The 14,570-nt window shown below is 38.9% G+C and overlaps 1 protein-coding gene across 4 annotated transcripts in view; it reads right to left on the minus strand.

Moving 5' to 3' along the window:
- SULF1 (sulfatase 1) overlaps window positions 1-14,570 on the minus strand; it is a 103,039-nt gene that overhangs the window by 4,433 nt on the left and 84,036 nt on the right. For 2 of the 4 annotated variants that reach the window (XM_064442575.1, XM_064442576.1), the window contains 8 exons: window positions 12,148-12,364; window positions 10,034-10,280; window positions 8,184-8,280; window positions 8,004-8,098; window positions 7,522-7,587; window positions 6,869-7,041; window positions 4,369-4,511; window positions 4,142-4,265 (listed from right to left, as the gene is read on the minus strand). In XM_064442575.1, the coding sequence (XP_064298645.1) occupies window positions 4,142-4,265; window positions 4,369-4,511; window positions 6,869-7,041; window positions 7,522-7,587; window positions 8,004-8,098; window positions 8,184-8,280; window positions 10,034-10,280; window positions 12,148-12,364 (1,162 nt within the window). Of the gene's footprint in view, window positions 1-2,884; window positions 3,242-4,141; window positions 4,266-4,368; window positions 4,512-6,868; window positions 7,042-7,521; window positions 7,588-8,003; window positions 8,099-8,183; window positions 8,281-10,033; window positions 10,281-12,147; window positions 12,365-14,570 lie in introns of those variants that run through there. The other 2 variants (XM_064442578.1, XM_064442577.1) reach the window with 2 other exon arrangements.

Raw genomic sequence — 14,570 nt, forward strand, 5'->3', positions numbered from 1 at the left:
CTTTTTTTTTTTTCCTTGCCAAATCAGAGCCTGTATAGGAAAACAAACTGCTGTAGGAACAGCCAGTGGCCAAAGCGGTTTGGTATGTGTTGGCAGAAACTGAAACTGGAGTGCTGCTCTTTGACCAGTAACAGGTTTGGGGGTGGACCAGGGCAGTGGGGGGCAAAGCAGGGGCCAGAAGGGTGCTTTTGGGCCCAGAGGATCCTCTCCTGCCTGTCCTAGGCAGTGGGACAAGGGGCTGAGCTAGGCAAGCCTGAGTGTCAGAGTGGGCAGCAGGGACGTCAGGGGACCAGTGAAGAGGCGTAGGGTTTCCCATCAGCCTCAGCAGCAGGGCAACGCAGAGAAGTGAGATCCAGAAGGAGTTTGCTGTATTCCTACAAAATAGCTCAAAGAATGCCAGAGCTACACGGTCCTTCATGCTGGATCTGTATTTTCCCCTCTAAATGTGGCACTGTTTCTGCAGTCTCAGAGGAGTCTCACAGCTGGGAAGGCACTGGGAATTGTTCCATCATCTTCAGATCAAGCAGCAAAAAATAACTTCTTTAAACACATGGGACAGAGGTAACTTGTGTTCATACATGTTAAACCAATAGGAAAGCAAAGTCTTACGGTCCTAGGGCTGGCTGTATGTTGGTTGACTGAGCGAGTCACCTCACAGTTTAATTCCACAACTTAGCAGTAAGCATGAAAAGTTTCCCACTGAAATCAAAGCAGGGAAGGGGAGAGGAAAGAAAAGGTTTCCCCCTGTAAGAAATCTCATTACAAATAGGCGTGAAACAGGAAAGTTCAGATGAGTTGCATTTGAGTAACAGCATGGTAGTGGTTTCCTTGAAAAATATTTTGGAATCTCAGCTATGTCATAGACCCAAAAGAGAGGAAAAATGCTGCTAACTGTTCACAGTAAAACATCTTCTGATTTTAAAAATCAAGCATTAGCTAAGCTTCACTGTCCAATTATCATACCCGGAAGCCGATGATGCCATCCATGGCTACATTGTCTCAAAATTAATAAGAGATCTGGATATGTCTCCACTGGGACTAAAGGCAAGTGGGTACAATCACCTCCTTGGTGGCTTTGAAAAACCTCAGACAAGTGGGAGAGGAGAGAGGAGTGTGCAATACCTGCATTCTGTTATCAGCCAGGTCTGCAGAGTTGTTCTGTCCATCAAAGGACACAGATGACATGAATTCTTCTCTGTTGAAACTCTCTCCCTATGTGTTAAGCAAACAGCACTACATTGCCTGTTTCCATACAGGCCTGTTGTCTCAGTATTGTAACACCTGTAGCGCTGTACTAACTCAGGACAATTTGAACTGGAAACAGATCTGAGTGGATGAACTACAACATCTGAAGGAAGCCTAAGTGGTAGTTCGGATGACTTAGCAGCATAGGGCTTTCCCTTTCCTATTCCACTGGTTTCTCTGCAGACATCAAGATAAGGCTCCTCTAAGAGACTGTTTTAATGATTCCTGGTAAATAGTTTTCGGTCACTTAAAAATTTTTTTGTTTTAGAAAAGAAAACCAATTTGCACCAAGATAGGGCTTGACCCAAAGATTTTGAACCGAGGCATCTATGTATATTGAGAAACTGTGTGTCTGGAATGTAACGGCACAGAGCAATATCACTTGTGTTACACTATACATGCTATTTAACCCAGTAACATAATGTTATTGGCTTGGTATCAGAAGTTAAAATGGTTTCTTTACTAAACAGTGTAGCAAGACATAATTTAAAGATTAATCCTGTGTGAGCTACTATTTCATGCAATCCTACAATTCAAAAATGCCATTTCTGTTAGATCTGTAGTTAAAATGAGGAATGCTTACAAGGACATCTTCTAATGAAAGACCTGAAAGCATAATTACAGGGATTACTTTTTATCATTGTAGTAACCAGTTCCCACCAGGCTGTAACGAGCAATGCAAACAACTGGGACATAACTAAACAAATGTCTATCATTTTCCTAGATCCCCAAACTACTCAAGTGAGAAAATACAAAATTGGCTGCAAGGAAAAACTAGCTGCTTAAAGTGGAGATCTGTAAGATACTGAAATACATTTTCTTAATTGTTCCCTGGCTGCTGCGAGCTAATGACAAGGTTCTTTCCAGAAGACCCTGTGAAAAAAAGCTTTCTGTAGACTTGTATGCTCCTTGGACCCAGTTTACATCTCAGATGAACAATGTATATCAGGAGCTAATTCACCAAAGCACACGGAGAAGAAAATGTATAAAACTGATATACTGTGGAAAGGTATCAAGTCTAAATATGACACTTGACAGACTTTAATCTGTGGAAGTATTGCTCAATTAACAGCAAGTGCAGTACTGTTAAGACCTGAGGTTTTGCACTCTCTTCAGGCTTTTGCTTTATGTTTGTCTGGTTCCTCCACCAGGAGGAACTGGGCTCTGTGTGAAAAACATGCAGGTATGATAACTATACTTGCAAACAGATAAATACACTTGCAAACATTAGTCTTTCACATATTCCTCAGGTTCAAGCATTAGGTATAAAAAACCTCACCTGGTGCCCTTCCTCAGTTCAAAAATTACAATCTTTTTAAGAAATTTCATTTCATGCACGTGTGATCTGATCTGGGTGCATTTTCCCCCCTACCCAAAGGAGCCTCATCATTCTGCCATATTTATATTGACCTGTCTCCTGCTGGCTTCTGAGCACATGCTGCTCACATTGAGCACTCCTTTTGCTTAAAGCAGCATCTGCCAACATTTCCTAAAGCCAGTGAGAAGATTTTACTTTACTTCCTGGATTTGATTAGGCTTTTTGGATATATATACCTCAGAAAGCTTTTTAAGCATACTTGGTTTACGTTTAAAAAGCAGCTGTACAGACTTCCTAAATAAAACCGGAAAAAAACCCCAACCCATTCAAAATCAATCCAACAACAGGAAAACAACCCAAAAGAGGTGATTCTTTTTGTGTCATTTTCCCTGTGTAAACATCTAAGAAATACAGGCATGGAATATGAGCTGTATGAAGTCTTGCTATGACAATGAGCTATGTTAAATGCAGAATGGTAGATCTAAAAAACAATGGCCAAGTTCTGTGTAGAGTAGTTAGAAAATGCATGCATCAAAAGCTATGCTGTATGCAACATGGCAGGATACAGACATTAGTTGAAATGGGCTGGAGTCATGCAATTATTTGGAAAGAAGCTGCTGAGGAGAATAAAAAAGTGCGGATACCTGTGTGGATCATAGCTTCCTCCATCTTTATTTCCTGATATAGGAAAATACAAGAGTAACTTTTGTTAGTGTTTAGAACTTTTGTAAAACCATTCACAATGTAGTTTTCCATGCACAGCATCTAATTCCTAAAAAGAAATGTACTGTGTTAAATAAAGGCAGAGCTGCAGTCCAACAAAGATTTCCTGGAAGTTTTATATAAAGAACTGAAAAACCACAGTTTTTCAAAAATAATAAAACCCCCAATCAAGTAGATATTGGAGAAAAGAGAAACATTTGTAGGCGAAGAAAGAGATACAATGATGCAACAACACAAAATATGTAGAAGGAAATATTCCTGGAAAAAAAAATCACAGTATTCAGTCAACCAAATTTAAGTGCAATGAATTCCAGGTTAATGAAGTATAAATACCAGCTATTTTTGTACTCAGAGGCTCTTGTAAAGAAATATTGCATTCCTCAAAGACGGAGGGGACTACTGCTGATTAGAAGTTTGCAACATTAAGTCTCAGCCGTCGTGTAGAGCCCGAGGCTGTTCATATAGACAGGCAGCAATTGGAATAAACACAGCATTTAATACCTCACCTGCTACTGGGAGGCAAAAAATAACCAAATAAACCCTGCAACAGAAAAGAGTTATGACTATGAAGATCTGCATGTGCTTGTTATTGGTTAGTCAAATAACATGACAGCCTTTCTGCAGCATTTCTGTTAAATCTTGTTGTTTGCCATCAGCATCTGACTAGAATAACCTGTGCAAGCTTGCAAAGAAGCTTCCTGGTCATGTGGTTGTGCATGATGGTGTATGTGGATCATTTTAAATTATTCAGAGCAACACTTAGGAGAGCAGGACTTCATGGATACAATTAGTACTTAAGCAGATGGAAAAAACAAATTAATAAAATGGAAATAAACACTTGTCTCTTTCTTGTACCTGTTTCAAGTCCCTTTGGCCTCGGATTGCACTGCTTATAACCCTGACAACTTCGCAGTTCCATTAGCTGTATGTGTAATTGATTCAAAATGCCTCTTTCCACTGTGTGTACTGTATTTGTCAGCTGAAGAAAAGAGGAATGGAGGGAAAAAAATGCTTGTTAACAGAAATAAAAAAACCATAGAGGAGTCTGGTGAACAACATTTTGTAACAGGAAAGGGGTTTACCTGGTAAGGATCAGTGTTCATATCAAAATACTCCAAGAAGCCAGTCGCAAACTCACAAAAGAGAAAATTGTGGGTGTCATTAACTGTTCGCAAACACCAGTAAGTGTTGTTATTTGAGCTTGTGCAAGCACAGAAAGACCCCACTGTAATTAAAGAAACAAGTTGTTAGTTTTCAGAAAAAATAATATGCTTGTTTCTTCTACTAGTGAAACTTTTATAGGTTTTCATGTGTTTAAAAACTCTATAAATTTTAAAAAAATCTTCTATTTGAATAATCTTTGATTCTCATCCAAGCCAGAATAACTGTTGCTAACATGTAATTTTCACAAACATACAGTTAATGAAAGCAGAAGATAGTGAATCCTATGGTTATTGAGGCATATTCTGTTCTGAGTTATATACGGTTTATTGGGATTGAGTGGAATTCAGACTTTAAAAAACAAAACAAAACAAAACAAATCCTGATCCTTAAGATTTTTATACAGGATCCCTTGGAATTGCTTACTATATATAAGGATATAATTTCTCCCAACAGTAAGTAACCTTAACCTACTAAAGCCTCTGAGCTGCAAGTACAACAGAAGATTACAGAACGGTAGGCAATACAGGGGAAGCTCATGTTGCTGGTTGATATCATAAGTGAGATGGAAATGACACAGCAGTCAAGAAAGTGCAAGGCAGTGCATGGGAACGAGGCAAGTGAGAGATTAGGCAATGAAGAGATGGGTTTGCAAGCAGGGAGTTTGCCTGGCATCTTGAATGCGTGAAAGGTGGAAGCAGCAAGGTGGGAAGGAAGACCGATGGATAATCCTATGCCTCATTTTAAGCAGCTCTCCCTTACTGGCTTGAGTTTTCCACTTCACTGTTATTTTGAACTACAATCCCCCATTTAGTTTATTTCATACACATACAAGAGGGAAATTGAAGCACTCAGTCAGGCCTTTGTAGGACAATCCCAAGCAGTGTAACTGGATTACACCTTGCTTTCACTGTTTAACCTGGGGAAACATAGAGCAGGCTTCCACTCCAGACTGAAGACACCTGGATGCAGGTGTCACAGTGATGGGAGCAGCCATAGAGGAGACCTGGGTATATCTTGTCTATTATCTTGTTCTGCCAGTGGAAAAGGCTGTAAGAAAGGTATCTGTCTCAATTTTCAAACAAACTGCTAACAGAGTTTTGCTGCAGAAGACTGTCTCTTTAATTCCAATAATAAAATATTAATATTGCCTTGGATTTTTATTTAGATTTATTAAAATTTGTCATTAGTACTGTGACTAGCTGTAATGATATCAATGTTTTGAACAAACTTCATAAAAATAATAATGGTATTGGACCTTTTTATCTGTGTAATGCGAATCAACACATAAGCTCTTCTATAAGTTATAGATTGCATCAAAGGGTCTTTTTTTTACACCATGACTGTTGCTGGAGCATTGCCAGAATGCACAGCAATATGAGAATGCTTTTCATAAGTGTTTGTTACTCCACAGATAAACAGTAATAAGCCAATTTAATTGCTGTCTTTAAAACAAAAATCATACATATGACTGCTTTAGGAACATCTTAAAATGCAAAAGGTGTATTAGCAGAAATCCCAGTGCAGTCAGAACACTTTATCACTCAGAGACAACTTCTTTCTCCAAATGAAAAATTATTCTTAGCAACTTTTCTGCTTGGAGTCAAATATGTTGTAACTTAATCATTATTTGATCTGCAAGTTTTTGAAAGTAAAGTTTATAATAACTTTTCTTCCTCCTCCACCAGAGATGAGAAAGGTATTTTTTTGTTAATGCTGAATACTGAGAACTGTTGAAGCATGCCTCAATAGGATGGTTATCTATATACTCTGAAGTTTAAAGGAACTTAAAATATTTCCTCTCAATAATATTTTGTTCTTGTACACCAGGTGAGCATTCCACAGCTTTGATTTTTAAATTCTTTAGAATATAAAAAAATGGGAAGAATGTGAAGAATTTGTAAGGGATAGTATCTGTATTTTCTTCACGATAAGGTAAGCTGTTTATGATACACTTTGAAATCAAAATAATAAAATTAAAGAAGACCTTTTATGTGCTGAAGTTGGTGACATTAAAGGTCAAGTCCCAAAAAGGATTTGTGACAATTGGAAGAATAATGTTATTATTAGTAACCAGAAACCCAAATTAAAATTCCTATAAAATATTTGGTCATTTTGATCTCCAAGAGGCAACACAAATATCAGGGGCTGGTTATGAAAATCTGTGCTTCGGAGATCAACTCTCTTTTTTGTTTCTGCAGTGTTTAGCGTTGAGCCTTTTGTGATAATTTCATATAAATAAATAATGCAACAATTGCAAGCATACTCGAGTGACATTCTTCCTTCACACTTCAGAATAACGGCAGCAGCAACATTACTAAGTGTCCGTTCTTCAAAATAATGCCCTGATTGCATGAAGTGGAAACTCTAACACAGCAGAGGATAACCTGGATCACATCTGCACATAGAGGTAAGACTTACAGTTCCAGAATGGTGCTGTTTGCCAGTGGTTGTTGTCATGGGTAAAACATGTTAATCCAGGAAGGCTACACTCGTCTCCTTTCTTCTGGCGCTTTTTCCCTTTCCTTTCCTTCTTCCTTCTCCGGTTCTCTTTGAACAGCTGCAGTTTGCCATCCACTTCCTGTGCTGCTTCTCTGTTCAGAGAAAAAGTTGGGCACAGCTGACAGAGAACAGCCTCTATTTGGTTAAAAACAGCATTAGCAGTTTTTTACATCTTTCTGGCTTTTTTAAAGATGAGAATATGAGAATATGCCCCTCTTCTAGCTCAGCTTCCACCCCAGCTGTTATGACAAGGTGTTCTCTTCAGTAAGCATAAGAAATGATGCACTGTTGGTTTTAGGTTTAACTGGATCTCTTTAACAATCGTGAGGTCAATCAGTTTCTGAAATGATAAATTTAATCCATTTTCTGTCAATAGGTTTTAAAATATTATGCATAAGCTTTCACAAGTCTGTCCAAAACTACTGAAAGCTTCTGACAGCTTGCTATATTGGAACTTTTCTTTCCCTTGCTTCCTTCCTTCCCCCTCCACAAAAAAAAAACCCAAACCCCCAAAATTATATTTCTCCACGAAAAAAACAGCTGAGAAAGTGAGAGGACAACAACAATCTTACTTGAAGGGATGAAGATGACTCTTGAGTTTCTCTTGGGCCTTTACCCCTTTCTCTTTGTTGTAATAGCTATGGGGGAAATTATTAGGAATTGTCAAGTCATGAAACTTTTCAACACAAAAACAAACCAGAAACATACCATCTTTGACAATTTTCTTAAAGAACTACACAGAATGACTTATGAACTTAATTTAAAGATGTTATCTCTGTATTAGTGATCCTATGCTAGATTATAGCAAAACTAGAGCTGGGTTCAAATACGTTAGTGGAATACAAACTTATTTAACCTTAAAATATTTACATTCATCTTCTTTTGCTTCACAGTAGTTTCTACTCTTAAAAGTGAACTAACTAAAATGAGTACCTACAGTAGCTATAAATATCAATAAAGCTTATATTCTTTCTTTGCCATCTCAAAAAACTTGGAAAATGTGTAAGCCTTAGCAATCGGTGTAGCTTTCAGTGATGAATGTCATGTCACTTACCTCTGTTTACTGCAGTCACATTCCTCTGGTTTTCTTCTTTTTAGGTGTCCTCTAACTTCCCTCAAATTCTTAATTTTGTCTTGGAGAGCTTCAATCTGCAGAGAATATTTCCGAGTCAGAATTATTCTTTGAAAATGTAGCAGTGCAAAGATTTTACTCAGATTTTAAAATACCTCTTACCTCCTTATCAATGTAAGCCTTGTGGTCCTTCCAGGCTCTGGCAGATTGGTACAGCTCCCTCTCACAGTGAATAGTATCATTTGGAAGAATAAAACACCTATAGACATGAATTTAATAAGTAGGAAAAAGGTCAGTGGTTTCCCAATTGCCTACCCATTTCTTCTTTTTCTTCCAACATTCCTAATCAATTCTTTGTTATAGTGTGTTAAGAAATAAACTCTACAAGGTCTTCTCATGTTGACTTAATAATATTAATAATTGCTTCAATCTGTTTTCTCTGGAAAAAACAAAAATCCTCATCCGTGACAGATGCTCTGTGCCTGCTAAGCAAAAAACCAACGGCATAGCCATCTTGGAGATTCTTAATCCAATCAGAAAGGAAATTGAAACTGAAATAAAAATCTGTTTGGAATTTAAAGCCTCTTAACCAAACACGCCATTGCTTATTTAACCACCAGCCGCTAAGAAATATGTTCCTCTTGCCATATGAATGTGACTCATCTTCCAAGTATGCAAGAGAGTCAAGAACAGAACATACAGTCATTGGGCTAAAGATCAATATAGTCAATAAAGACCAATAAGAATCAAAGTTAGAGGAAAGAGTTCAAACAAGTGGTTAACAAAAAGCCAACAGAACACTCAAGTTAAAAAGAGATGCAATGACAAAAACATTCATAACAATGTTTGAAAAAACACCTCTACCAAGAGAAAAAAAACAATGCGGAAGGCCAGGGAGGTGGGCTGAACTAGAAAATCCAACAGACTACAGCCTGGGCTTTCAAAGGCTCCACGCTGACAAACAGAAATATTGCAGTTTTATAGACACAGCCTTTCTTGGGTCCTGCTTCATCAGACCCCTTCTTTTAATTTTTGAGAATAGCAGAAAGGAAGATTTAGATGCTTCTCTCTTCCCATGTTACCCCATTATGGTTTTTTCTTCACTCAAAGAATTCTGAAAACAATACTGTATTCAGTAAAAGTTAAAACATTTTATGGAGAAATAATAACTTTTCCAGAAAGCTATTTAAGGCTGTATTATTGCCACGGTTGGAAATTATCGATGTAAAATGAAGGATAGTTTTCATTTATTCAAAATTAACTTTTAGGTTTTCCTTGGTGTTTAAAAATAAAAAAGAAAAGAAAAGAGAGAAATGCTATTTATATTTAAACACAATAAAAAGGATAAAATAGAAGATTTTTGTTGCCTGTGTCTGCCTGGCTTTTCAGATGAATCATATTAGCTTTTTTAAACTAAAAAAATATTTTGAGATTTTTTGCCTTTTTATGCAGATTCAGTGTAGGGCTAAAACTTGTAATCTAAGCATCTTCCAGGGTGGAAAAATGGTTGTGGCCTCTTCAGGGATAACCAGGTCTAATCTATCTTAGCTAATGTTACTGGCTACAAACAACTAAGTGTTAGGAAAGACGATGTAATTGATCTAATCTGTCCTCATTTAGAGTGGGATTTCAGTCCTCTCAGATTTAGGCCTCTATGCTAAGCTGGTAGGCTAGACTTTACAAAGAACAGCATGAGTGTCAGCTTCACAGGGTGATTAACCCATCATGAGATGCCTGTTTCAATATGGCGGATGAATCTCCCTCTGGAGATGTCTACTCCTCCTCAGAAATAAAACTTAAACTAGATCCCTCCTTTTAAAATACACATACTAAAGTTAAATGAATCCACCTACTAACAAGTACAACCCAGGTTTATCCAGAACCTACAACAATAATTTTAAGTGCTTAAATATTGTAATCATAAAATAATAAAAAATGGAAAGAGAGAAGGAATACAATTAGAAAACAAAGATTTCATTTTAAGAAGAAAAACACAGGAAAAGCAATTGTACTTGTGTGTCACTCTGACAGAGTCGGGTTGACCTATAGCATCAGAGCCATCGGCGATCATTGTGTCACCAGGAGCACCATCGCTTTCCTCTGCTGCTTCTTCATTTTCAGCATTGTGACGCTTGGTGATACTTTTGGTCTTTAACACCTGCAGCTCTTCCTCTTCCAGATTTATGTCATATATTTCACCTTCAAATTCCACAGACAAGGACCGGGTTTGGCGAGTGTGAACAAATCGGGGTTTGTATTCTGAGGCAGAAGAAAAAAACATCCCTGATTGTATACACATACCTACATGACCCATGCTATGAACACAAATCATTCTCCAAAGAGCAAGAATGCTGTTCAGCAAAACCAGATTATTTTTTTCTGAAGCTTTACAGAAACTTATTTAATTATTTTTTGATTTGTCAGGGACCACACTTTCTCGAGTAGCATGAAATAGCAGTTGCTTCAAGGTTTGGATTTCATGCTAGTCTGACCTTATGCCACAGTTAGCATCTATATCTCTAGATACAAGCAGTACCTTAGAAATCAGATATCTAGAAAGAGGCACTCAAAAAATCAGAGACCACAGGATTAAAAACCACTTTAGAAAATCAAACCATTCAGTACTATGTGAAACAAGGTCACCTCCGTAAACTGGCATGTGACATAAGTTTGACTTATGCTTTAGAATAAAAATAACTTTTTAAAAGAATAATAGCTTTTTCTTTTAAAAGGTAGGCATTAAAAGGGCAAGAATCCATCATATATCAGTGATATGTATCTATATGTATATACATAAAGGAATAAGAATGTTGTAAAGGAGAAAAGCATAACAAATGGACTTTTTCTGATGCTCCCTTCAGACATTTTCCATAATTCCCCTCTTTCTTCCAAGTCACTTCCCCCTTGAGTTGCAGTCCCCATTCAGCCCTTGCTGGTATGCTTCTCTTTGCAAGGTACATGACAGGTATCTCCCCTTGAAAATATCCCTTAGGGGAACATTCCACAGTTTGAGAAGTGCTCTGGCAGTCTGTGACATGTAGACTTTTCAGCAGAGATCTGCCTGTACACACGGTGAAGTTCCTTAGATCATACTAAACAAATGGAAGAAATTATATCAAGGCAGCATTTAGTCTGAACCATGAGACAACTCAAGGCAGACAATATTGTGGTTGAACGTACAAAGAGTACCAGGGATTCTTGTTCACATCCAGAGTGGGGGAGGCATTAAATCAAGAAACAATTTGAATTATGGTGACATTATTTTCTTATTTCATAGACATCTGTGCAGCATCTTTTAACTTTTGCATTTCTCATACAACTTCACTATCTCCCTGTTTTAAAGACCCATCTTTATTTCATTCCCCAGTCTAGTAGTCTAGATAGAGAGCCGGAAGATACAGCCTGCTCTTGAATAAAGTCTAAAATCCAGGTCCACTGCTACAGCTACAGAACTTCACTTTCATCACAGGGCAGACTGATGAAAATACTTGTTCCGTATAAAATGATGGCTTATTTAAACAGGCTTCTTTTGTAGACATCATTAGCAGAAACGAATCCAAGCACTGCTGTCCTAAAACCCTCTTGTACGTTCCCTTCAGCCACGCTCCGCTAGAGGACACTGCAACCTCACTCGTGTCCCTGCGGGGACCCGGGTACCGACCTGCCGGGAAGCTACAGCCGAGCAGAATTTCAGTCCGACAGCAGGCACAGCACCGCAGTGCCTCATGTGCAAGATGTCTTTGGGCTGTCACCCAGCCGTACGCGAGTCGGTGTTAACGGTGCACGAGCACGCGTGCCCGGCCATCTCAGCGACCGGCGGCACCGACGGACCGGCGGCTGCCACCGGCTTGTCGGGTCCGAGCAGCGCGATAGGTGGCCCCAGAGCATCACCGCCGCCGCCACCACCAGCCCAAAGGCCGTTCCTCACCGTGATCCGAAGGATAAATATTGTTGTTGTTATCATTATTGTTATTACAGAGGCAATTATGTAGAACCTGCCTGACAATTACGCATTATATTCATTATACGCGGAGCTGAGAACAAGAGCTTACTGGTAAGCCAACGCTCTGCTAGCCATTTTCCCCACTCTTTGCCTCAGCGGTTCAAGAGATCACATAACACTTACTTTGCGCGTTAGGGTTTCTCAAGAACTGTCTTTGATTTTTCCTTTGGGTCCTGCTGTTTCGGTAATCAGTGTCTCCACAGTTGCAGTCTTTGTCTTTACCGCTGTATCCCCGGGAGTGTATGCTGCGGGTCCTTTTTCTGATGGCAAGTATGTCACTAGATACCTTACACTTGTGAATTCGAAGTTTGCCGGAAGCATCCTCCGTGCACTGCCACTTCTGTGAGAGAGAGAAATGAAGATGATTTCTCAGCAGCCTTCCAAACCCCTGCCTCTTTCAGGTGATTGTAAAGTGAGGCAGGCAAATTTCTTTAAAAATTAAGCAGTCCCTTAAATAACAAACTGAGAAGGGAAACACTTTAAGGGACAGACATTCTTCTCAACACCTCTCTCATGCTAGGCAAATATAAGCTTGAATGAAATGACTGCAAATCTGCATAAAAAAGTACAACCCAGCCAAAAAAAGATATATAAATCAAGAGTATCTAGACTAAACATATCCCTGAAAGGGGCAAGTAAAAAGTCTTAATTTACTGAGCCACAGAGTACAGCTGTCAGGGCTGCTTTCACCAACTCTTCTTTTTTCTCTGTAAAAACAAACTTTTCTTTCTTTGTTCTGTGACTTGGAATTTCTAACATGATTCAGGGGAAAATAAAAAATCCTCACAGATGAAGAAGAACTGTTTCAGTTCTTAGGGTTCCTTGAAAAAAGAGGACAAACTGTGGATGTGATTTATAGAAAAATACATAAACAATTAACAACATGTAATTCATTTCCTTACCAGTGGTCAGAGTTAGGACCTGCACCCTCAAACATGCCCCTGCAAACCGTGCCATTCAGACCTGCAAACATTGCTGGCTCTTTATATTTTACATGAGAAGCCTGAAAGTGTGATACCCCCAGCCACCCTCCCTATGCATAGCAGGTGCAAGCAGGGGAAGAACTTTAGGGACAGTAAACAAATAAATTAGCTTGGATAAACTCCTTTGGATACCTGTCTTGAGATTTGTATCAGACTTGGGAATAAAAAGTGTAGCCTGGAAGGAGTATCTGTAAAAGGCATTGTACGCATGCTGAATATCACAGCAAGTGCAGGAGAATGAGAGGAAACAGAGTTTTTCCAGCTTGCCTGCACAATATCTGCCTGACTTGATTATCAACAGCACCGAACCAGATAGAAGATTGCAGGTGGGTTTTTCCAGTGGATCCCACTGTCTTCACATTTCAAATTAAAAAGCAGCCGGGACTTTAATATCCTTTCCATAGCGAACTGTCTTTAAAAAGTTGAATGTCTCTTTTTTTTAAGACATGGTTAGGCGTTGACAGATCAGAGCTCCATTGCCCATGCCCAAAGCTTGCCATATATGGCTGTTGGGTTATAGCTGGCTCTCATAGTATCCTACACAGGCTAAGAAGCCTGTGAAGATTTTAAGTCACTTGTGCAAATAACAATAGGGAGAACTAGAAATAGCTATGTTTATTTATAGTTTGAATACAGCTATAAATAACTATCACCCAGTGAGTTTTGTTCACTTGTGCATCTTAAGCCACAATGACCAGACTTTGCATACAAAGCAATTAAGTTTGGCTGGATAGTGTAGAGAACAAAACTCAGTAACGCTATTGATAACTGGAAAATTTTAGCTGCGGTTTCAGCTAAGTTTCCCTACAATGTGCCCTTTTTTGGTTCCCGTGACTGAATAGCATAACTTTCTCTTGCCTCATTAATAATAGCAGGACAGTTAGATGCTGGTCCTAACAGGGTCCCCAACTTAATTTTTTAAATGGACACTAATATCAGAGCACAGGCTTCGGTAAGTCTCTTCTGTTAACAAATGGCTGCTATGGACTGTTTTGAGGCTGCTGTCAAACTGACCAAAGAATGAAGAAAGAAAACTAAGCCTCAGGTAGATTTGCTGGCCTGATAACCTGAGGAATGAGCTGATGTGGCTCTGAACCACAGCAGCATGAGAGCACTCTCTAGCGTAACACGTGGGCTGCGCTAAAAGATGGATCCCATGCTCAGACACCTTGCCTGTAGATTGGCATGCCTCTGATCCCACAACAGTAAACCATGTGTAAAAAAGGCCATAGGCCTACGTGTGTCTGATGACTGTCTGAGAAATTACACTTGTGCCCAGACTTTCAGTGTAAACCCACATCTACAAGTAACAGGGTGACTTTCTACAAGTAAAGATGTCTTAGAGCTATAATGCTTTGCAGGATTTTATTCTGCAACACCATGTGGACTTCTCCTATTGCAGCAAGAGATGATTGTTACAGGATAAGAACTGACTGCACCGCTATATTTCCTGTGTTTATTGGGTACACATTGCATTTATAAACATATGGCACTCATTTTTAATGAGTCTCAAAAGCACCATTTTAAAGTAAAATAAGTATTCTCTTTGTCTAACATTAATTA

Source organism: Phalacrocorax carbo, chromosome 2 (assembly GCF_963921805.1).
Source record: "Phalacrocorax carbo chromosome 2, bPhaCar2.1, whole genome shotgun sequence".
Classification (NCBI taxonomy): Eukaryota; Metazoa; Chordata; class Aves; order Suliformes; family Phalacrocoracidae; genus Phalacrocorax; species Phalacrocorax carbo.